This window comes from Hemibagrus wyckioides, linkage group LG12 (assembly GCF_019097595.1).
Source record: "Hemibagrus wyckioides isolate EC202008001 linkage group LG12, SWU_Hwy_1.0, whole genome shotgun sequence".
NCBI classification, from domain to species: Eukaryota; Metazoa; Chordata; class Actinopteri; order Siluriformes; family Bagridae; genus Hemibagrus; species Hemibagrus wyckioides.
In genome coordinates, this window is record NC_080721.1 from 3,601,050 (window position 1) to 3,622,278 (window position 21,229).

Here is a 21,229-nt window from a genome sequence, read left to right on the forward strand (position 1 = left end):
GTTCGAATCCTGCCGACTACGGCCTTTATGTTGCTTGTGGAAGGGCAGTTGCGACCTGGTCCATGGTGCCTGTTCCCCAAATAACAGAGTAGATGGAAATCCTAGTACCTAGTACGTGTCCTCAACGCCAACTGAAACTCGGCACAATAGGCTGTGTCGATGCCCTGCAGGTGCTGCTTTTCGTTAACCGACTACTATGACTGCTTTCACTGACTGACCCAAGTGCACTTCCCAGGCGTGTGTTGGCAGCCTAAGTCGCGGGCATGGTCCACGACGCAAACTGTACTCACCCATAGCGCGTCAGGATGGTCGAGCGCTTAAATCCAATTGCATGTGGACTCCAAAGGGGAAGGCGGAGCTTACAGGTCGGCCGTGTTTGAAGCCGTGAACGCTACTTTTGTTGCGCAGTCTCCCGGGGACTCATTTAAGCCTGTGGCACATACCGAGTGTATAAATCTACAGAGTTCCAATTCCACCCAGGACTGCTGCTAACCATGGGATTAGCTGAATAATGCGCATTTGGAGCACAGAACAGGAAGAAGCAAGCAGGCTGACTGGCATGGAAACTGTGGCTGAAGACAGAGAGACAAGAACTCGGTGAGGCAGGGAGCCCCTTGGCATTCCTACGGTCAGGCCTGATTCAAAAGGACGGGTGCTGTCCACTATAGTAAGGAGGAACGCTCCTTCGAAGGTAGTCAGGACTAGACATACGCTGGGCCTCTTGTTCGCTGATTGAGGCTTGGGGCAGGCGCGGTGCTTTTTCAAGCAAGATCCCTTGGCTTTCCCACTGTCGGGCCTAAGGGAAAAGCAGCCTCCCCGTCGGGGAATCGAACCCCGGTCTTCCGCGTGACAGGCGGAGATACTGTCCACTATACTAACGAGGAGCACCTGGCTGAACCCTTGAAGGCTGTGGAGACGAAACTGTGACGAGACGTACGCCGGGCCTTCCCCAGGGCAAGTTGAAGCCCGATCACAGCGTGGCACCCGAAGATATTGAAATCAATCTTGTGCAGCTGTCCAGAAGAGTTCGGTCTTTCTCCTCTTCTAAGACAAAAACTGCTGTAGATCAGAGGATTAGCTCAATAAGGTTTGTTGGGAGCAGAGAACAGTCAAAAGCAAGCACGCTGGTTGGCATAGAAATTGTGGCTGAACCATCTGAAAATGAACAGGAAGAATCAAGCAGGCCTGATTTAGAAATAGAACAGAGGAGCTGCTGTCCACTGTACTAAGGACGAACTCTCTGGGCATGCTTTGAAGGCAGTTGGGACTAGACACACGCTGGGCCTCCGCCAGGGTAAGCTGACCACGGGGGAACCCTCCTCGCTGCTTTGGATTCTGAGCTGCATTTTCACGCACTGGCTCGATTTTACAGTGCTGCCCGGAGATGATTGCCGAGTGAACCAACTACACTGCCTTGTTGTGTTGTCGATGGAGACTCTGTGCATAGTCCCAACCTGGAGCTTATGAACTTTTGGACTGAGGCCTACTGTAGCATGTTCAGCAATCGGAACAAAAAGAAAGGAAAATCCATTCCCGGCAGAGGTTCGAACGCTTAACAGCAGGTCTGAGCTTCTTTTTGCCCGAACATGGGTGGAAATTGCTCATTGCTTTCGATTACAAGGTTAATTTATACTACTGGCTTGATACCGACCACGCTGCCTCGTTGTGCTGCTGTTGGACCCTGTGCATGGTCCCTACATTAAGTCACTTACCATCAAAAGAAAGAGCTTTGGAACGCACAAAAAATAAATGTATCGATTTGTGAATTAATAATTAAAGGGGGGGGGGGATGGGGGGCAGCCAGTCGGAGCTTTTATTCGTGGCCGAGTGGTTAAGGCGATGGACTAGAAATCCATTGGGGTCTCCCCGCGCAGGTTCGAATCCTGCCGACTACGGCCTTTATGTTGCTTGTGGAAGGGCAGTTGCGACCTGGTCCATGGTGCCTGTTCCCCAAATAACAGAGTAGATGGAAATCCTAGTACCTAGTACGTGTCCTCAACGCCAACTGAAACTCGGCACAATAGGCTGTGTCGATGCCCTGCAGGTGCTGCTTTTCGTTAACCGACTACTATGACTGCTTTCACTGACTGACCCAAGTGCACTTCCCAGGCGTGTGTTGGCAGCCTAAGTCGCGGGCATGGTCCACGACGCAAACTGTACTCACCCATAGCGCGTCAGGATGGTCGAGCGCTTAAATTCAATTGCATGTGGACTCCAAAGGGGAAGGCGGAGCTTACAGGTCGGCCGTGTTTGAAGCCGTGAACGCTACTTTTGTTGCGCAGTCTCCCGGGGACTCATTTAAGCCTGTGGCACATACCGAGTGTATAAATCTACAGAGTTCCAATTCCACCCAGGACTGCTGCTAACCATGGGATTAGCTGAATAATGCGCATTTGGAGCACAGAACAGGAAGAAGCAAGCAGGCTGACTGGCATGGAAACTGTGGCTGAAGACAGAGAGACAAGAACTCGGTGAGGCAGGGAGCCCCTTGGCATTCCTACGGTCAGGCCTGATTCAAAAGAACGGGTGCTGTCCACTATAGTAAGGAGGAACGCTCCTTCGAAGGTAGTCAGGACTAGACATACGCTGGGCCTCTTGTTCGCTGATTGAGGCTTGGGGCAGGCGCGGTGCTTTTTCAAGCAAGATCCCTTGGCTTTCCCACTGTCGGGCCTAAGGGAAAAGCAGCCTCCCCGTCGGGGAATCGAACCCCGGTCTTCCGCGTGACAGGCGGAGATACTGTCCACTATACTAACGAGGAGCACCTGGCTGAACCCTTGAAGGCTGTGGAGACGAAACTGTGACGAGACGTACGCCGGGCCTTCCCCAGGGCAAGTTGAAGCCCGATCACAGCGTGGCACCCGAAGATATTGAAATCAATCTTGTGCAGCTGTCCAGAAGAGTTCGGTCTTTCTCCTCTTCTAAGACAAAAACTGCTGTAGATCAGAGGATTAGCTCAATAAGGTTTGTTGGGAGCAGAGAACAGTCAAAAGCAAGCACGCTGGTTGGCATAGAAATTGTGGCTGAACCATCTGAAAATGAACAGGAAGAATCAAGCAGGCCTGATTTAGAAATAGAACAGAGGAGCTGCTGTCCACTGTACTAAGGACGAACTCTCTGGGCATGCTTTGAAGGCAGTTGGGACTAGACACACGCTGGGCCTCCGCCAGGGTAAGCTGACCACGGGGGAACCCTCCTCGCTGCTTTGGATTCTGAGCTGCATTTTCACGCACTGGCTCGATTTTACAGTGCTGCCCGGAGATGATTGCCGAGTGAACCAACTACACTGCCTTGTTGTGTTGTCGATGGAGACTCTGTGCATAGTCCCAACATGGAGCTTATGAACTTTTGGACTGAGGCCTACTGTAGCATGTTCAGCAATCGGAACAAAAAGAAAGGAAAATCCATTCCCGGCAGAGGTTCGAACGCTTAACAGCAGGTCTGAGCTTCTTTTTGCCCGAACATGGGTGGAAATTGCTCATTGCTTTCGATTACAAGGTTAATTTATACTACTGGCTTGATACCGACCACGCTGCCTCGTTGTGCTGCTGTTGGACCCTGTGCATGGTCCCTACATTAAGTCACTTACCATCAAAAGAAAGAGCTTTGGAACGCACAAAAAATAAATGTATCGATTTGTGAATTAATAATTAAAGGGGGGGGGGGAATGGGGGGCAGCCAGTCGGAGCTTGTAGTCGTGGCCGAGTGGTTAAGGCGATGGACTAGAAATCCATTGGGGTCTCCCCGCGCAGGTTCGAATCCTGCCGACTACGGCCTTTATGTTGCTTGTGGAAGGGCAGTTGCGACCTGGTCCATGGTGCCTGTTCCCCAAATAACAGAGTAGATGGAAATCCTAGTACCTAGTACGTGTCCTCAACGCCAACTGAAACTCGGCACAATAGGCTGTGTCGATGCCCTGCAGGTGCTGCTTTTCGTTAACCGACTACTATGACTGCTTTCACTGACTGACCCAAGTGCACTTCCCAGGCGTGTGTTGGCAGCCTAAGTCGCGGGCATGGTCCACGACGCAAACTGTACTCACCCATAGCGCGTCAGGATGGTCGAGCGCTTAAATTCAATTGCATGTGGACTCCAAAGGGGAAGGCGGAGCTTACAGGTCGGCCGTGTTTGAAGCCGTGAACGCTACTTTTGTTGCGCAGTCTCCCGGGGACTCATTTAAGCCTGTGGCACATACCGAGTGTATAAATCTACAGAGTTCCAATTCCACCCAGGACTGCTGCTAACCATGGGATTAGCTGAATAATGCGCATTTGGAGCACAGAACAGGAAGAAGCAAGCAGGCTGACTGGCATGGAAACTGTGGCTGAAGACAGAGAGACAAGAACTCGGTGAGGCAGGGAGCCCCTTGGCATTCCTACGGTCAGGCCTGATTAAAAAAAAACAGGTGCTGTCCACGAGTGGCTACTGTAAACCGCCCAACTGAAGATGGGTGTGAAGGGTGTTTGTGAGGAGGACGCTAAAGCTCTTACTGAAGATGACGGAATGAATGAATGCGTTGCCTCCTATAAAGATATAAAGCTTTGCTATGAATCCGCATTATACAAGTCATGTATTTTAGCTCATTATTTCATGCCAGCTTCAAATAAACAGGTTTTTTTTCTCAGGGGAAATCTCAAAATTCTTGTCAATCGTGTGTATGTTACAGTTACTGTGAAAGAAAATACATATATTGAATTACCGGCATTCTATGGGAGGGGTACTGAGGCTCCAGACTCTGTCTCCTGGTGAGTGAAGGTCCACCTGAGTACAGTGCCATGTCATGCTGGTGGCATCCATTTCCCTGCATCCACACGCACACACACACACATTTAATTCAGTTCAGTTTTATTCTTATAGAACGTTTAACCGTAACCTTTGCCACAAATCATCTTTACAGGAATCCTGATGTACACAAACAACAAAATGAGGAGAAACCTTAAGGAGGAACTTGAACTAGTTCCTCATGGGTCATTATAAACTCTGGGGTAAACAGAATCCCGGGTCATTTTGTTTAAGGTTTCACACTGCTCATAGTTAAGAATGAATCCTGGAGATTCATAATCAGACTTTTCACACTGCGCATTCCTAAACCATATATTTTTGGTGTAACCAGCGTGATGGAATAAATACAGCATGGCCGCTTTATAATCGATGCACGAGTGTGTTCAGCTGTTATATCTGCCAAAGGTGGCTACTTTGATGAGTCAAAAGTTTAGAATACATTTTGGTCTATAAATTGATTCCATGATTTCTTTTTTAACTCCAATTGCTTATTTGTACTATGCTTTCATTTCAGAGTGCAATGAGACATTAAACTGAATAATTTTCAGTAAAAAAATGGAAAAATTGGGGTGTTCTAAAACTTTTGACCGGTAGTGTATATCTGTGTACCCTTGTGGCTACTATATCTCTACTGATTTCACTTTCTACATGGATGTGAAGATGAAATTAGCCGAGCGATAGCGCAACATGAACTGAATGTGTCTGTGAACACTGTATGACTGTATGCAGGTTCGACTGAACGAGAGCGTTTGTCTACAGAAGAGCGGGGACGTGGCCATCGAGATCCCTGCATGCACCGTGTTGGCCTACAGTGTCAGCGAACTGAACATAAAGAGTGATGGTCACTATGGTGAGTGTTGTGTGTATTATTATTTAAATTATTATTATTTTATAGAGTGTATGACTATGATGGGACGATTTGTGGGTGTGTTTTGTGTGTTTAGAGGTGGTTGTGAGGCCTAATGGGGTGCAGGCGGATGACAGCAGCGTCACTCAGTGTTCAGATCACGAGACGATAGAACTGGACGGCTTGTGGGCAATGACCCCAACGGTGGAGAGCTCTTCACTGAACGTCTTGAATGAAGGTAAATATGAGTCAGGTTGCCACTTTATTTTATTCGTGAACCACTTTGATGTGTGAGAACTGTGGAGAAATCATTCTGCTCTGTCTTGAAGCATTAAGAGGTCCTTTCACTGGAACCAAGGGGCCGAGCCCAAACTCCTGATAAACTTCCTGAAGGGGTGTCCCAATACTTTTGGCAATAGAGTGTATATGCAGTTCATGGAACAAAAGATAATTGTGAAATGTACCAAACAAATTTCAGTTTCATTCAGTGATGCTTTGTCTGTTTGTGTGTGTGTGTGTGTGTGTTGCAGACCTGGCAAGTGTAAAGGCGACATTATGCGAATTGGCACATCTGACTCCTGAAACTTGTTTCTCTTTATTAAACCTCTTCCAAGAGATTCTCCCAGACCAGACACTTCTATCCTCTCTAGAGAACAAGCTGGACAACATATGTGATGAATCTATGTATGATTATTTGCCTGACACATCCAGTGACGTCACTGACACATTTCTGGACTTGCTGCTGTGCGATATGGACACAGGGGACCTGCAGTCAGATGGATGTCAGGGTCAGGGTGCACCAGCTAGTTGGCAAGCAAGTGAATACACATGAGCTGTTTATGACAGATAATTTATAAATAACAAATTTCTTCTATTGTAAAAGTTACTGATCAATTTTCATCGGTTTAGCGAACTCAAACCATCATGGATCATCTGTAAACTTAACCGATCAGAGGCGGTTAATCCTGACCGCTATGCACATGCTGATCAGTGCTGCTGGAGGTGAGAGAGATCGAATGGTCACTACACACTGATTATCTTTCACTTCAGAAGATCTCATTTTGGTTGATTATTTGTTTCAGAACTGACTGAATACAGCCTCAGCTTGCTGAAAACCTGCTCTCCAGAAACAATTACCGGGCTAAACAATTTAGTAAGTGTGTTTTATTTCCCTCCTGCCTTTTATTTACACTGAAAATTGTTCTTCTCGGCTAATCAATCTACACTCTGTCTCGTTTGTCAGCTAACTCACCTGACACACACTTCCCAGCAAGTCCCCTTCTCTGAGCTTCCTTTTCTCCTGAGGAACGGTGAGGTGCCTGAGGAGGTGGAGCACCTGTTCAACTCCTCCAACATAACACTGAAGATAGACAACAGAGAGCTGCATGCGGAGATAGGAAGTGGCAGTAAAGTGCTTCCCCTGGTACTGTGTGTGGTCATCCATGGCCTCGCGTGCTTGAACGAGATGTGCGAAATCGATGTAGAAAACTGAATTTCAGCTTTTCAGTGACAGACATCTGTATCATGAGGTGAAGAGTCCTTTTCTTTTTGTTTTAAATTTGATTAGAATGAGGAGAGTTTTTATACACAAAAGAATCTGACACTTATATGAGCTCTAAATCATTTTTTTAACCCAGATCTATTTAAAAAATGATGCAATATTTATTTAGCTTCTTCTTAAAAAATATTTTAGTACACTGCTTTAGAAATAAAAAAAAAACAAGCTGACATGGAGTAAAAAAAAATAATACATTAACTCTTCACAGTCTAATTCACTGTAAATATACACTATATTGACGAATGTTTTGGGACGTCTGCCTTTACATGCACATGAATGTAATATGGAGTTGACCCCGCCCCTTTGCAGTTATAACAGCTTCAACTCTTCTGGGAAGGCTTTCCACAAGGTTTAGGAGTGTGTTGATGGGAATTTTTGACCATTCTTCTAGAAGAAGCGTATTTGTGAGGTCAGGCACTGATGTTGGCTCACAGTCTCTGCTCTAATTCATCCCAAAGGTGTTCTATGGGGTTGAGGTCAGGACTCTGTTTAGTTCCTCCACACCAAACTCACTCATCCATGTCTTTATGGACCTTGCTTTGGTCACTGGTGTGCAATCATGTTGGAACAGGAAGGGGTCATCCCCAAACTGTTCCCACAATGCATGAAATGCATGAAATTGTCCAAAATGTCTTGAAGCATTAAGAGTTCCTTTCACTGGAACTAAGGGGCCGAGTCCAACCCCTGAAAAACAACCCCTGGATTCAATGATTTGGATGGGTGTCCCAAAACCTTTGGCAATATCGTGTATGTTATTTATACATTTTAATGATAATCTCAGTTGCATCATTGTGTTTCTTTTGATGACTGAAAGCTATTTTGAAGATGAATTGTATAATAAAGGCAGGTCTTTTATTATTATTCACAACTTTTGCACTTAATTGTATCTTCAAGATCACTCTACACACACTCTAAACACACTCTACACACTCTGATTGCTCTGTTTATGAATATAGCAAAGATTTTAATAGAGAAAACCATTTACAGTATCCAATTAGTTATAAAATATTCTTTATATTTATTGCTTCCCCTGTAAGAGGTCAAGTAGTGATCACTTAAACTGCACAGAGGGGCAGGAAGGGAGTGTGTGTGTGTGTGTGTGTGTGTGAGAGAGAGAGAGAGAGAGGTGCTTATTATGACATGGCACACACAATAATGTGGAAGTAACATTTCTGGAGGTCGGAGTCAAAATGACCTGAAAAAGATCAAGTTCACAAAGAACAACACGCAACAAAAGTCTTCACTAAAATGATTACACAAACAGGAAATGATGTAATTAAGAGTAAGTTCCAAACACAATCAGATCACAGAAGGTTCCGGAGAAACCACAAGCAACAAAAGCTGGACAATATGGAACTCTTTCCCATCAGAATTTCTTGAAACGTTATTCCAGTGTGGAAGTCCATCAGAAGTCCAGCTTCCCTTTGTGTAGAAGGAGGTTGTTATTGTGTCCACCACAGTCCATATCACAGCTCACACACTCCATATCACAGCTCACACACTCCATATCACAGCTCACACACTCCATATCACAGCTCACACTGTCCATATCACAGCTCACACTGTCCATATCACAGCTCACACACTTCATATCACAGCTCACACACTCCATATCACAGCTCACACACTCCATATCACAGCTCACACACTCCATATAACAGCTCACACACTCCATATCACAGCTCACACACTCCATATCACAGCTCACACACTCCATATCACAGCTCACACACTCCATATCACAGCTCACACTGTCCATATCACAGCTCACACACTCCATATCACAGCTCACACACTCCATATCACAGCTCACACACTCCATATCACAGCTCACACACTCCATATCACAGCTCACACTGTCCATATCACAGCTCACACACTCCATATCACAGCTCACACACTCCATATCACAGCTCACACACTCACTCCTTCAGTAAACCCAGCTGACCGGAACCCACTGGGGTTCAGAGGAAAGTCTGTCCAAAGCAGCCTTTAGAGTTTCAAATGCAGTGTCCAGATTGTCGTTCACAACGGTGAGGTCCAAGTAATGTCTGTAAGTCTGCTGGATGCGAGCGCTCTCATCCACTCTCTTCTTCAGATCCTCATCCTTAGAGAATAAAAAAGACTTTGTGAATCAATTTGTCTAGAGTAACACACAACACTGTAAATAAACACACACAACACTGTAAATAACACACACACACACACACACACACACACACAACACTGTAAATAACACACACAACACTGTAAATAACACTGTTTTTTTCGTTTGGAGTAGTAGTAGTACACTTCAGTAAGAAAAATGTGATTGGAGCGCCCCCTGTCTTGTTTTATTACAAATAACGTGCCTAACCATAATTATTGCTATAATAAATAAATTCAAAATCAGCTTTATTTTCCATGGATTTGTGGCGTCCATCATCCCTCGTATACTGGATGTCAGTAATGGAGCATGCTGATGTCCAGTAGTGTTCTGACCTCTTGCTGCCTAATAACATAACTGGATTGTAAATTGAAAGTGTTTACAATAATTATCATTAATCTAAACGCTTCTGAGTCTCCGGTGGTACTATTGGGGTGAGTTGGTGGGTTTTTGTACGTACTCTGAGCAGTTTGGTGGTGATGCCTGCATCGACGACGGCTTTGTGCATAGCTTTCAGTGTCTCGAACTCAGGAGCTGCTATGAACACTACATAGGGCATAAACTCCGCTGTTCTCAGCACCTTCAGAACCTGTGGAAAAGCCAGTGAATAAAAACATCTTTACCCACTGATTGCATAGACTGATAAGGGATGTTAAGGCTTGCTGGAAATTCGGCTGGTCACCATGAAGGAAAACAGTAGGTTGTGTATGTGACCGTGAGAGCAGTGGACCAGTGTTTGAACATCTGGATAGCTTCTTGTTCTCTGGAACTCAGCTCTATTTGGTTTGCTGTTGACTGCAACCTACCGCTCCTGCTCCTCTTACTGTTAGCTACACAAACTACACTTCACTCCTCATAACCACCAGAGGGCAGTGTTGCAACTGGTATAAGTAAAGATGTTTAAGTTTTTAACGCCATGTCAGCATTGAGTGGTTAATTCCTTTCAGCAGCAGCTTTATAAATAATAAATGAATAAATATAGAGTGTTTAAACAGCAGGATAACCTTTACCGATATGCTACAGCAGTAATGGAAGAGTAATGACTCAGTCACATGCTGGAGGTCCAGAGCAGGATGTGTGTTTCCTTTTTTTTAGTCTGGTTCCCATCATCCTCTTCATGTTGTCTTTGGAAATATTTCCTTGCCACTGTTGCCTTGAACTTGCTCATTAGGGATTTGGATCTCTATCGGAAGCAACGAAGGCAAATCCAACTCCTTGAGATTATATGAAGAACAGTTATATGAAGAGCTTGAGGAACAGAATGAAATCTGTATATAGTTAGTGGCATGTGTAGCTCAAGGAAGAGAAGGGGTGTGTGGGGGTAAATCTGGGAAGAAAAACCAAGGGCACAAGCATTATAGCACAGTGGAATTCTTTTCTTCACATATCCCAGCTGAGGAAGTTGGGGTTAGAGAACAGGGGCAGTTATGATAAAGCCCCCCCTGGGTTAAGGATCTTGCTCAATTGCCCAACAGTGGAGCTTGGTGGTGTTGGGGCTTGAACCCTGATCATCTGATCAACAACCAAGAGCCTTAACCACCTGAGCTACCACTGCTCCCAAAGCTGGAAAGCTATTTGGAGAAATAACAGCAAGAAGAAGAAAACTATCCGGCCACTTCTCCTGGTAACTGAATGAAACGCTGTGCAAATTCCAAACAAGAAGGGAGAAGAACAGGGAGATCTTCCACCATCATCTCCAAGTCTAATTTCCATTTATGGATCAGGGAGTTAGTGTGGTGCTTTGAGGTAGCTAGGTGCTGGCTTTGTGGGCAAGCATCAGTGATACTGGGAGTTACAGGAAGCCAGATAAAGGGAGTGAAGTGAGAACTTTCAAGAAACTGTATTCTGGAGGTTGAGTGGTGCTCAGAGGCAGACCTGCAAGAGATGTGCAATATTCCAGTCTCAAAATGGAGAAATCAGCATGAACATGGCTGTGAGAGGAGAAGCACAGATGATTGTCCACTCTGACTCCAAGCGACAGAAGATGAAGTCTGTGAAAAAGAATAAAAGATCCTGATGTGGAGATGAATCACCCTGGAAAGATCCAACCAGAAACATTCCCAGCAGCAGACCACTTCAGGTTTCTGTCAGCCAAGGAACAGAGAGCTGAGGCTAGCAGGCACAGACTCACCAAACTGGATAACTTGAAATCAGACATAGACTGATTTGATTAATCTATTGAGGCACACAGACTTTAAGGTCAGAATTTGGCACCAACATGAATCCATTGACCAAATCTGCCTTGTGTCAGCCTGCTGGAGGTGGTGTGATGATGTGGGGAATGTTTTTTCTTGGAAGACTTTGAGTTCATAGACCAATTAATCATTGCTTGAATACCAGAGTCTATTCCAGTATTCTTTGCTAACCATGTGCATCCCTTCATGGCCTCAGTTTACCATCTTCTAATGGCTACTTCCATCAAAGTGGTCTCAAAATTAGTTCAATGAACATAACAGTGAGCTTCCCAGTCATCTGAATCCAGTAGCATTGTGGTAGAATGGAAGATTTACAGCATGAAAGTTCTCCTGAAAAATCTGGAGGAACTGTATGACAATTATTTCAACAAGGTGCAGAATCCCAAAGAAATGTTCTTAACACATCTTGTGGAAACCATGCAATGACCAACTGTCTTTTTTTAGAACAAAGGGAAGTTCAGGCAATCACGTGGCAGTAACACAATGCATAAAACCACACAGATAGAGGTGACGAGCTTCAGCTCGATCTCTGTTGGTATCAGAAGGTCTGATGATTCAGAAATGTGTGGAAACACCTAGCCATGCAATCTCCAATAATCACTTTTTACAACCATGGTGATGCATAAAACATTGAGTTGGATGAGCTACAACAGCAGAAGACCACATCAGGTTCCTCTCCTGTCAGCAAAGAACAAGAACCTGAGGCTATCATGAGCACAGACTCACCAGGAGTGGAACGTGATGTGGTCTTCTTCTGTTGTAGCTCATCCATTATAGTCAACATGATGTGTGCACAGATAAATGAAGGTATTCCAGGACATCTAATCATGGTTCAGATGTAAATAGTATTTGATTTGCTTTTTAACAAGGTGAGGTGAGATGCCTTCAATGTTTTGAAGTGTACACACCTGAGGGTTGACGTCGAGGATGCAGGTTCGTCCCGATTTCACCACCTCATGAATGGAACTTATCTTGGTGCCATACAGGTTTCCATCATACTCGCCGTGCTCCAAGAAACATCCCAATTTAATATCCATCTCCATCTCCATCCGTGTCACAAACTGGTAAGTCTGACCGTTGAGCTCGTCCTCTCGAGGCCTTCGTGATGTGACTAAGTGACAGAAAGGAAGCATCACTGCACAAAAATGCTGAACATTTACAAGAGCGTATTTTCAGAAAAAGCACTAAAGCAGTAATGAATGCTATTTGTTTGCTAAATGCATGTATAACATACTTAAATATATAACAAATAACATTCTTCTAAAACAAATTGGGCACGTTGGATTGGTGGTTAGTATATTTGCCTCCAGTGTTGGAGGATAGATTCCCACCTCCACCATGTTAGTGGAGTTTGCATGTTCTCTGGGTTTCCTTCAGGTTCTCCAGCTTCATCCCCGAGTCCAAAAACATGAGTTGTAGACTGATTGTCATCTTTTGTGTGAGTTTTTACTGTCCAGTGTCACCCAAATGAGGATGAGGTTCCCTTCTGAGCCTGGTTCCTCTCAATGTTTCTTCCTCATATCATCTCATGGAGTTTTTCCTCACCAACGTCACGTCAGGCTTCTCATTAGGGATAAATAGGAACATAATTTTAAACACAGACAGACTTGCATCCAGTACACGCTGTACCATGCCTTGTGCCCTGAGTCTCCTGGGATAGTCTCCAGATTTCCTGTGACCCAGTTGGATAAGCGGTGTAGAGAATGAATGGATGGATGTATAACAAATGACAGATATACACTATATTGCCAAAAGTATTGGGACACCCCTCCTAATCATTGAATTCAAGTGTTGTTTTTCAGGGGTTGGGCTCGCCCCCTTAGTTCCAGTGAAAGGAACTCTTAATGCTTCGAGACATTTAGGACAATTTCATACTTTGTGGGAACAGTTTGGGGATGACCCCTTCCTGTTCCAACATGACTGCACAACAGTGCACAAAGCAAGTTCCATAAAGACATGGATGAGTGAGTTTGGTGTGGAGGAACTTCACAGAGTCCTGACCTCAACCCCATAGAACACCTTTGGGATGAATTAGAGTGGAGACTGTGAGCCAGACCTTCTCGTCTAACATCAGTGCCTGACCTCACAAATGCACTTCTAGAGGAACGGTCAAAAATTCCCATAAACGCACTCCTAAACCATGTGGAAAGCCTTCCCAGAAGAATTATAGCTGCAAGGGGAGTGGGGGGGGGCAACTCCATATTACATTCATGTGCATGTGAAGACAGAGGTCCCAAGACTTTTAGTAATATAATGCAGTTGTCTTATGGCACTGTTACACTGACAAGTGGGCAATTGTGCCAACTATATATATATATATATATATATATATATATATATATATGGACAAATAAAAGAAGCTCTAAGCAGAAAAATCCGACATTTTCCATTCCATTTCATCTCCTGTATGGTGAGTATTCTATCCCTTAAATGATTTATTAAACAGATTATTAATTATTTTTCACGTCAGTACTTACATGGTATTGTGGTTCCGTAGCGATCAGGATGCAGCATCAGCAGGCGGTTTTTCAGGCTTCGGCGGCCGACTCCCTGCGCTCCGATCATGATCAGTGTTTTCCTCTGGAACGGTGGCATGCATGTGACCTCCTCATAGATCTGCAGCTCATGACTGTCGAATTCTACAGTCCACCAAGCCAATAAATACAGTGTGGTCAGTTACACATCCACATCAGGTGGTTCACCAGGGGGTCAGCATTCAGAGAATAAAGCACTGAGTGACTTGCCTGCATTTCTTGAAGTGAGGTACATCTTTTTTTTCTTCATTTTAACGTTCACTGTTCCACATAAGATCCCTGAGAGTAAAATGGGGGAGGGGGGAGGGGCAGGGGAGATGGGGCAGTATATATTGGTGCACGTTGTACCAGGCATCAAAAAGAAGCCGAAATGTCTAACGCCCTCTATTGGCTGACTGCAATACAATTCTAACGAATGGTATAAAGGGACCCAAACTTAATCAATTTTATAAATTGATAAATGTGCTTTTAATGTTCTAACATACCTGCTCTATCCATGTCCTTTGGAACAAAAGCTTTCCTTTTCTCCTCCAGAAACTGACTGGGAATTAACCCTGTGGCCCCTCCCACATTTTGACGTGCCTATTAAAACAACACAGCCATCCCGTGACATGTTGCCATACAAATTCCAAATCCAGATGAATGCAAAGCAGTGAAATCGAACCTGCCACCAGTTCTGGTCCTCTCTGTTGACTATCTGTAGAACGTCACCCCTCTGGAAGGCGAGTCCAGCCTCTCTGCATGGAATCAGATGGTCATTGGCTGGATCGTAGTCGAAATGCGGCTTTACGTAAACCTACACAGATGAGAGAACTTAATACAGCTTGTGATTTCCTCCTGATCTTACAGACTCTATATTTTTACTAAACAAGAGCTACAGAAAATAAAAAATTTAGTGTCTATAAAGACTTGTAATGAGTGTGTGTAAATACTGCCCTGCCTTTTAAAGTCTGTGTGAAACCACTGGTCACTTAGAGAAAGAACCACAAATACTCACGTCCAGGAGTTAATACCTGTGGTGGTGTTGCCGAATCTATGTAGCTTGGCAGGATTTTAAGGGTAATCCCTCCGCTGCAGTCCTTCAGCATGTCCTGTAGCTCTGTAGGGCTGCTTCCCACTTCCTGTCCATTCACTTCCTTTATGATATCACCTACATGAAGCAGGCCCTGCCTGTCAATCATCCCGCCGTAGAGAATCCGAGCGATCACGAGGTTGTCCTTCTCTACCCGGAATGTGACTCCCTATATGAAAGCCACACACATACGTTAATACGATGTCGAGTTATCCTCTGTGTACTGGATCTCCAAAACAGATCTCTCAGGATCAGTTCAGAAGACTCCTTCTGCCACACACTAACCAGGGGTTCTCCTGCTTTCTTGCGAATGCCGATCATTCTGACTGCATCAGCTTGCATGAGTGCATTGTTCACTGCTGATTCAATGGCTGGATCGATGGGGGGCGGAGCCTGGTAGCATTTTGATGCCACCATATCGTGGGCCTCCAGGAGAGACTGAGACATGAAAATGAAGAAGATGAGAAGACGATGAGACAAGACGTGACGAGGGGAGAAGAGAATGATCAAGAAGGTAATGATCATGCTGAAGTTAGATACCTGGAAGTGAGGTTGCTGAAGAATTCGTGATAACTCTGCAGCAGTGTTGTCTCTAACAGTCAGCCCACGAATTACCCCAAGAATCTCACTCACAAGTTCAACATTATTGTCCTGCACCGCTTCCAGCTTCGTATCTTCTAAACGATCATGAATCTGTTCACACACACACACACATACACACACTTTCACATATGGCTATCAGGCTATTAGTTATAAACTGGGCCAAGTGTGTGTGTGTGTGTGTGTGTGAGTGAGAGAGAGAGAGAGAGAGAGAAGATCTGTAGTACCTTGGCAAGAGAGCAGACAGTAGGGCTTTCCATGATGCCTTTGAGGAAGATGAGGTCGAGGTCATTGGCCTTAGTGGTGGACGGCAACTCCATCAGGTTACCTAACACTTGCTGCATGGCTGCACAATTGAAGAGAAAGAAATGTATCACACACACACACACACACACAAACACTTTATCAGAAAAGCAGCTGCCACACAGTCACATCCATATGTACTGCCGAAAAGCTGAATAAAGAACGACTGCTGCTCTTTTAATTATTAATGCAGTTAATCAACACTACGCTACGCTACACCTAAATCTAACCCTAAATGCCACTAACTAAGTCCACACTAAACAAGTCTGAACAAGTTCATGTCACAGTGTGAAATCTGTTCCACTTCAATGAACTCTGTACACAGATCAGGCATAACATTATGCCTAATATTGTGTTGGTCCGCTGCCAAAACAGCCCTGACATGTCCTGCACTGTGTATTCTGACCCCTTTCTATCAGAACCAGCATTAACCTCTTCAGCAATTTGAGCAACAGTAACTCATCTGTTGGATCAGATCACACAGTCCAGCCTTCGCTCCCCACGTGCATCAATGAACCTTGACCACCAATGACCCTGTATCCAGTCCACCACTGTTCCTTCCTTGGACCACTTTTGATAGATGCTGACCACTGCAGACCAGGAACACCCCAGAAGAGCTGCAGTTTTGGAGATGCTCTGATCCAGTGGTCTAGCCATCTCAATTTGGCCCGTTTGGTCAAACTCGCTCAAATCCTTACTCTTGTCCATTTTTCCTGCTTCTAACACATCAACTTTGAGGATTAAATGTTCACCTGCTGTCTGATATATCCCACCCACTAACTGGATCTCCAGGGGCTGGGCTAACCAGGGGTAGATGTGCATGTCTTGACACATACATCACTCCAAAATCCATGCAGATCTTCTCCTAAACAACAGCTCAAAGCCCATGATGTTTCAGCAGATTGACTGGTGGTGGCTATTGTTCAGCAAGATATTGGTGCAGCTAGCTGGACCAGCTAGCAGACCTCAACATTCCAAATAAGGAATAAAAAATGTCCAGATTCCTTCCAACGTTATCTTCCACCCAGTGGAGCTCAGATCAGGCATTAAAGTGGGCATGAATGGCATACCTTGGAAGGAACAGGAGTATCATCTAGCTCCACATGAGCATGACAGCATGCAGAAAAGAGGCAGCATGGAGGGCATCTTCAGTTGGAAGCTTGAGATGGGAGCAACAGATCTGACTTAAAATATTTAGGCTCAGCCTTAGACAGAAAAGCTTGTGGTGGTTTTTTGCTCAGTGAGATATTGGGGTATATAATCTCTGCAGCTCACTAGCACAAGAAGAAGCAGCAGCAGAATCAAACTTTAGAAGGGAACCCCAATAGCTGAGAACAGCAACCATGGGTTTTGTATTCAGGCTTAATTTCTCTACCACTACAGCAACTCATGGCTGAAGCAGGCTGAATACAGAAACACAAAAAACAGAAACAATAACTCTACAATCTGCACACTAGGTCACACTTTCCTATTTCTGCTGTACCCTTATTATACGCTCCTGAGGTCTCCAGAAAGGTGGAGGCTTTGTGAAGAAGATGATTATCACCACAAATACATTACAGTACAGCACAGTGGAAATCTCTTCTTCACATATCCCAGCTGAGGAGGTTGGGGTCAGAGCGCAGGGGCAGCTATGATGCAGCGCCCCTGGAGCAGAGAGGGTGCTGGGGCTCAATCTTCAAATCATCAAGCCAGAGCTCTAACCACTTGAACCACCATGGTGCCCCTGGAGCAGGTGGAGATAAGACCCTTGCTCAAGAGCCCAATGTTAATAGCTTGGCAGTTAGGAGGCTTGAACCCCAAACTTCTTGATCTTTCGGCTGCTCCTATGTGTGTGAGAGATCACCAAAGCGGGCCAGCTGGTCCACACGACATCTTGGCACAGGTTTTGCGCCGGATGCCCTTTCAGACACAACCCTTGGGACCAGCACTGCATCCAGTGGCTGGGGTTTGGGCACTGGCTGGGAACTGAACCCGGATGGGAGGTGAGACACACACACACAGCATTTACATTTTTAGCATTTGGCAGACAATTTCCAGAGCAACTTACAATTTATGTCATTTTATACAACTTGGCAATGAAAGGCTAAGGCCTTACTCAGGGGCCCAGCAGTGGCAGCTTGGTGGACCAATCTGTAGTCCAGCACCTTAACCACTAAGCTACCACATGCCCACCACAGCATCTCCCTCTAAACTCATAATCCCACAAATCTCATCATCTGATCTGACCACCACCCACTGCTCAGTGACCATCAATATCCAGCCCTTTCCATCTATAATCCCAACATCTACTGGGTCTTACACTTCAAACACAAACCCTGACACAATATCAATAGTTTTCTGAATTTTTATGTTACAGTGAATATCATAAACACTGCTCTTTTAGGTACATGCACTGAGATTCTCAATACAGTAAAGAATATTTTATAATGCAGGACGAAAAGAGCAATAAACATTACACCTCTCTCTGGCTGTCTGTCTCTCTCTCTCTCTAGTCTTGACCTCAACAGAGCTGACCTACAAAGCTGTGCTATAAGAGGATATGAAGCATTCTGCCTAATCTACCCCTCTCCCAGTTTACACACAAACACACACACACAGGCCAGAGTAGGATTTTAATCCCACCATTAAAATAAAAAACAGGAAAACAACACACTTTTAAGGTCAAATGCATACACATCAAGCTTTCATGTAGCCGAAATGTCCTGTTTAATATCTACAATATTCTATATTCAATATTCATTAATCTGCTCAAGGTGACCACTCATTCACACACACCGTCAATTTAGAGTGGCTAGACCACCTACTGGCATGCTTTTGGGATGAGATGTACACACACACACTCTCTCTCTCTCTCTCTCTCTCTCTCTCTCAGTTTACTTGCCACTGATGTTCCTGAACTGTTCAGCTCATAATACATTAAAAGATACGGCGTCTTTCTCTCTAACAGACACACACAGAGTGGCAGCTAGCCAGGACACCAGGCTGTGTCAGAGAGCAGTGGGCAGTCATGGATGTGAAGCTCTGGGCTACTTTTGTTAAATGGTTATAATCTCTCTGTAGGTCATGTCAGATTTCTCTTTCTGGTCAAACTTTCACTATTAAAACTCAATTTCCAGCAGAACAACAGTTTTAAGCCAGGTGCAGTACAACATGTATAAACATTTCCTACACTTCACACTCACAACACTTAATCCCAAAAGATTATCAGCATTTTAATATCGCCTTAATAACTCTATACACATTTTTTGTTTTTATCTGTGACTATATATAGAATCACTGTCAATTAGTGAATGAGAATGATACTGGACACACACACACACACACACACACACACACACACACATTTATTAATGCATCTAATTAAAGCTTGCACCTAAACCTAACCTTATTCATTACAGATTTATTGACAATTTAAACTAATCTACAAAACTAACCGGAAGTGGACTGTTCAAAAGCAAATGTTGCTATAGCAACTCCTGAAACTGACGGACATTACCGGCTCTCGATGAAGTGGTCAGACTTACCGAGTTTTAAAGGAAAACCTCCTCGGCTCTGTGTGCAGTGCTGATGCTTAGTGGAGTAGTGATGAACGATTCGTTCATTTTAAATGAATCCTTAAATATGACTCCAGAACAACGAGTCGAATCAGAGAGCGATTTGTTCATTTTAAACAAATCCTTACTATGACTCCAGAACAACGAGTCGTCTCAGAGAGTGATTCGTTCATTTTGTATTGACTGCGCATATATATATATATATATATATATATATATATATATTATATAATCTTATATTTTCTCATGTGGAATGAACATTTTCTGAGAAATAAAAAAACGTTTGCGTAAGTAGATGTGTCGAGGTAATTGGCTATTAACACGAAACACTGGAATTTTATTCTGCTGAAATGAACGAAATGACTCTGAAGGAGATCCGAGTCACCTAAAATGATTCCCATCACTATTGTGGAGATGTAGCAGCGCAGTGCGCTTGCGCAGTTGTCTCTACGGAGTAAGTTGTCGGGTTAAGGGTAAATTGTGTATTTATGCAGATTTCTTTTAAAAATATTTTTGCTAATTTATCAAAAAATGTTTTTGTTTTTTTTTTTGCTTAAGGAGATTCAAAGAGCCAAGTCACTGAATTGATTCCCATCACTATTGTGGAGAGGTAGCAGCGCAGTGCGCTTGCGCAGTTGTCTCGCGCTGTTAAATAAACCTGACATTAAAATCTGCTATTTACTATCGGGGAAACACCAGTGGGAGTCGAGAAAGAGATTAATTTGTTAATAAAAAAACACTTTGAAAAGTATATTACGTCTTATAATAATAATAATAATAATAATAATAATAATAAATGTTTCATGTAGCGCGTGCGTGTACACACTCACGGTCTGCCAAAAAAGGAAACAAAAATACTTTTTTGATAAATTCGTAAAAGAATAAATATATAAATCTGCATAAATTCACAATTTACCCGTATATCGGTAACTTGTAGGTTGGTGGTCTTCTGATCGTCAGGTGTCCAGGATAATTACTGCGCATGCGCGGAATCACGAGTCCTTTGGCTGATGCGGCACTGTACACTTTTACACGCATATATACAACTTTCTAACATATCTTCAGTGAGGGTCAACACAGCATAATGTTTTAAATTATGTGTATCTGTTTAATCAGCTAAAGATACTGTTACATTCCATTTACCATTTCACATCCCAGTGATGCCACAACACTCAGTTGCTGGAAACCACTGGAGTAAAACATTTGCAGTGTTCTGAGTGGAAGTCATGGTATACTCTCTCTCCTCTTTATCAGACTAGCTGATTGTTGAGTAGAAGAGTATGTATGTAGAAGTGAGCAGATAGCACTTTCCTTGGTGTTACACTGTCTGGTGATGCAGCATGAGGATCAGTTTGAAAAGGTGAAGTTGATAGCCTTCTCCCTCTCTGGCTTGATGGACAAAAGGCTGGTGGGTGAGAATCTAATGACTCTCCAGCTTCCATCAATACTCAAACACTGGTCATGTAAGCAAGGGTCCTAGTTTACTTTTTCTTTCTGACGCCAAACGGTGATTAGTTAACAGTACATGTACAGTGAAGTGGGTATTTCTGTGCATCACAACTAAGAGTGCAAACATACAGTTAAAGGTTAAGGGTTAAGGCAGAAAGCAGTCAGCCTTAGGGGTGGAGTTACCACATG

At 44.1% G+C, this 21,229-nt stretch overlaps 2 protein-coding genes and 5 non-coding genes across 7 annotated transcripts in view; 4 read left to right on the forward strand and 3 right to left on the reverse strand.

The window, feature by feature from the left end:
- trnas-aga (transfer RNA serine (anticodon AGA)) overlaps nucleotides 1–21 on the forward strand; it is an 82-nt gene extending 61 nt beyond the window's left edge. Inside the window, exon 1 of the tRNA in view lies at nucleotides 1–21. This exon is cut by the window's left edge and continues 61 nt beyond it. This is a non-coding gene — a tRNA (tRNA-Ser).
- A 791-nt stretch (nucleotides 22–812) lies between these two features.
- Nucleotides 813–884, reverse strand: trnad-guc (transfer RNA aspartic acid (anticodon GUC)). The gene has a single exon. It is a non-coding gene; the product is annotated as a tRNA-Asp (tRNA).
- Nucleotides 885–1,806: 922 nt separating this feature from the next.
- Nucleotides 1,807–1,895, forward strand: trnas-aga (transfer RNA serine (anticodon AGA)). The gene has a single exon. It is a non-coding gene; the product is annotated as a tRNA-Ser (tRNA).
- A 791-nt stretch (nucleotides 1,896–2,686) lies between these two features.
- trnad-guc (transfer RNA aspartic acid (anticodon GUC)) lies at nucleotides 2,687–2,758 on the reverse strand. The gene has a single exon. It is a non-coding gene; the product is annotated as a tRNA-Asp (tRNA).
- Nucleotides 2,759–3,664: 906 nt separating this feature from the next.
- On the forward strand, nucleotides 3,665–7,234 carry LOC131362438 (uncharacterized). Its single transcript, XM_058404440.1, has 7 exons — nucleotides 3,665–3,814; nucleotides 5,509–5,629; nucleotides 5,724–5,864; nucleotides 6,157–6,444; nucleotides 6,536–6,628; nucleotides 6,709–6,779; nucleotides 6,870–7,234. The coding sequence occupies exons 1-7, from the start codon at nucleotides 3,665–3,667 to the stop codon at nucleotides 7,116–7,118; spliced, it is 1,113 nt and encodes a 370-aa protein (XP_058260423.1). The 3' UTR covers nucleotides 7,119–7,234.
- Nucleotides 3,689–3,770, forward strand: trnas-aga (transfer RNA serine (anticodon AGA)). Its single transcript has one exon. It is a non-coding gene; the product is annotated as a tRNA-Ser (tRNA).
- A 1,751-nt stretch (nucleotides 7,235–8,985) lies between the features above and the next one.
- Nucleotides 8,986–19,663, reverse strand: pals2b (protein associated with LIN7 2, MAGUK p55 family member b). The gene is made up of 12 exons (XM_058404517.1): nucleotides 19,562–19,663; nucleotides 15,959–16,077; nucleotides 15,672–15,824; nucleotides 15,417–15,569; nucleotides 15,073–15,300; nucleotides 14,724–14,855; nucleotides 14,545–14,641; nucleotides 14,270–14,338; nucleotides 14,003–14,164; nucleotides 12,434–12,636; nucleotides 9,791–9,919; nucleotides 8,986–9,291 (listed from the first exon to the last, which is right to left on the reverse strand). The coding sequence occupies exons 2-12, from the start codon at nucleotides 16,073–16,075 to the stop codon at nucleotides 9,115–9,117; spliced, it is 1,620 nt and encodes a 539-aa protein (XP_058260500.1). The 5' UTR covers nucleotides 16,076–16,077; nucleotides 19,562–19,663; the 3' UTR covers nucleotides 8,986–9,114.
- Between the last annotated feature and the right edge of the window lie 1,566 nt (nucleotides 19,664–21,229).

Excerpts from the sequence above, each read along its gene's own strand:
- LOC131362438 (XM_058404440.1), top strand. The coding sequence starts at position 3,665 with ATGGGGGGCAGCCAGTCGGAGCTTGTAGTCGTGGCCGAGTGGTTAAGG. Across the intron at positions 3,815-5,508 it reads CAGTTGCGACCTGGTCCATG|GTTCGACTGAACGAGAGCGT; the intron begins GTGCCTGTTCCC and ends GACTGTATGCAG. Across the intron at positions 6,445-6,535 it reads ACCAGCTAGTTGGCAAGCAA|CGAACTCAAACCATCATGGA; the intron begins GTGAATACACAT and ends TCATCGGTTTAG.
- pals2b (XM_058404517.1), bottom strand. The coding sequence starts at position 16,075 with ATGCAGCAAGTGTTAGGTAACCTGATGGAGTTGCCGTCCACCACTAAG. Across the intron at positions 14,165-14,269 it reads CCTCACTTCAAGAAATGCAG|AATTCGACAGTCATGAGCTG; the intron begins GCAAGTCACTCA and ends GGTGGACTGTAG. Across the intron at positions 9,920-12,433 it reads TCCTCGACGTCAACCCTCAG|GTTCTGAAGGTGCTGAGAAC; the intron begins GTGTGTACACTT and ends GCTTTTCCACAG.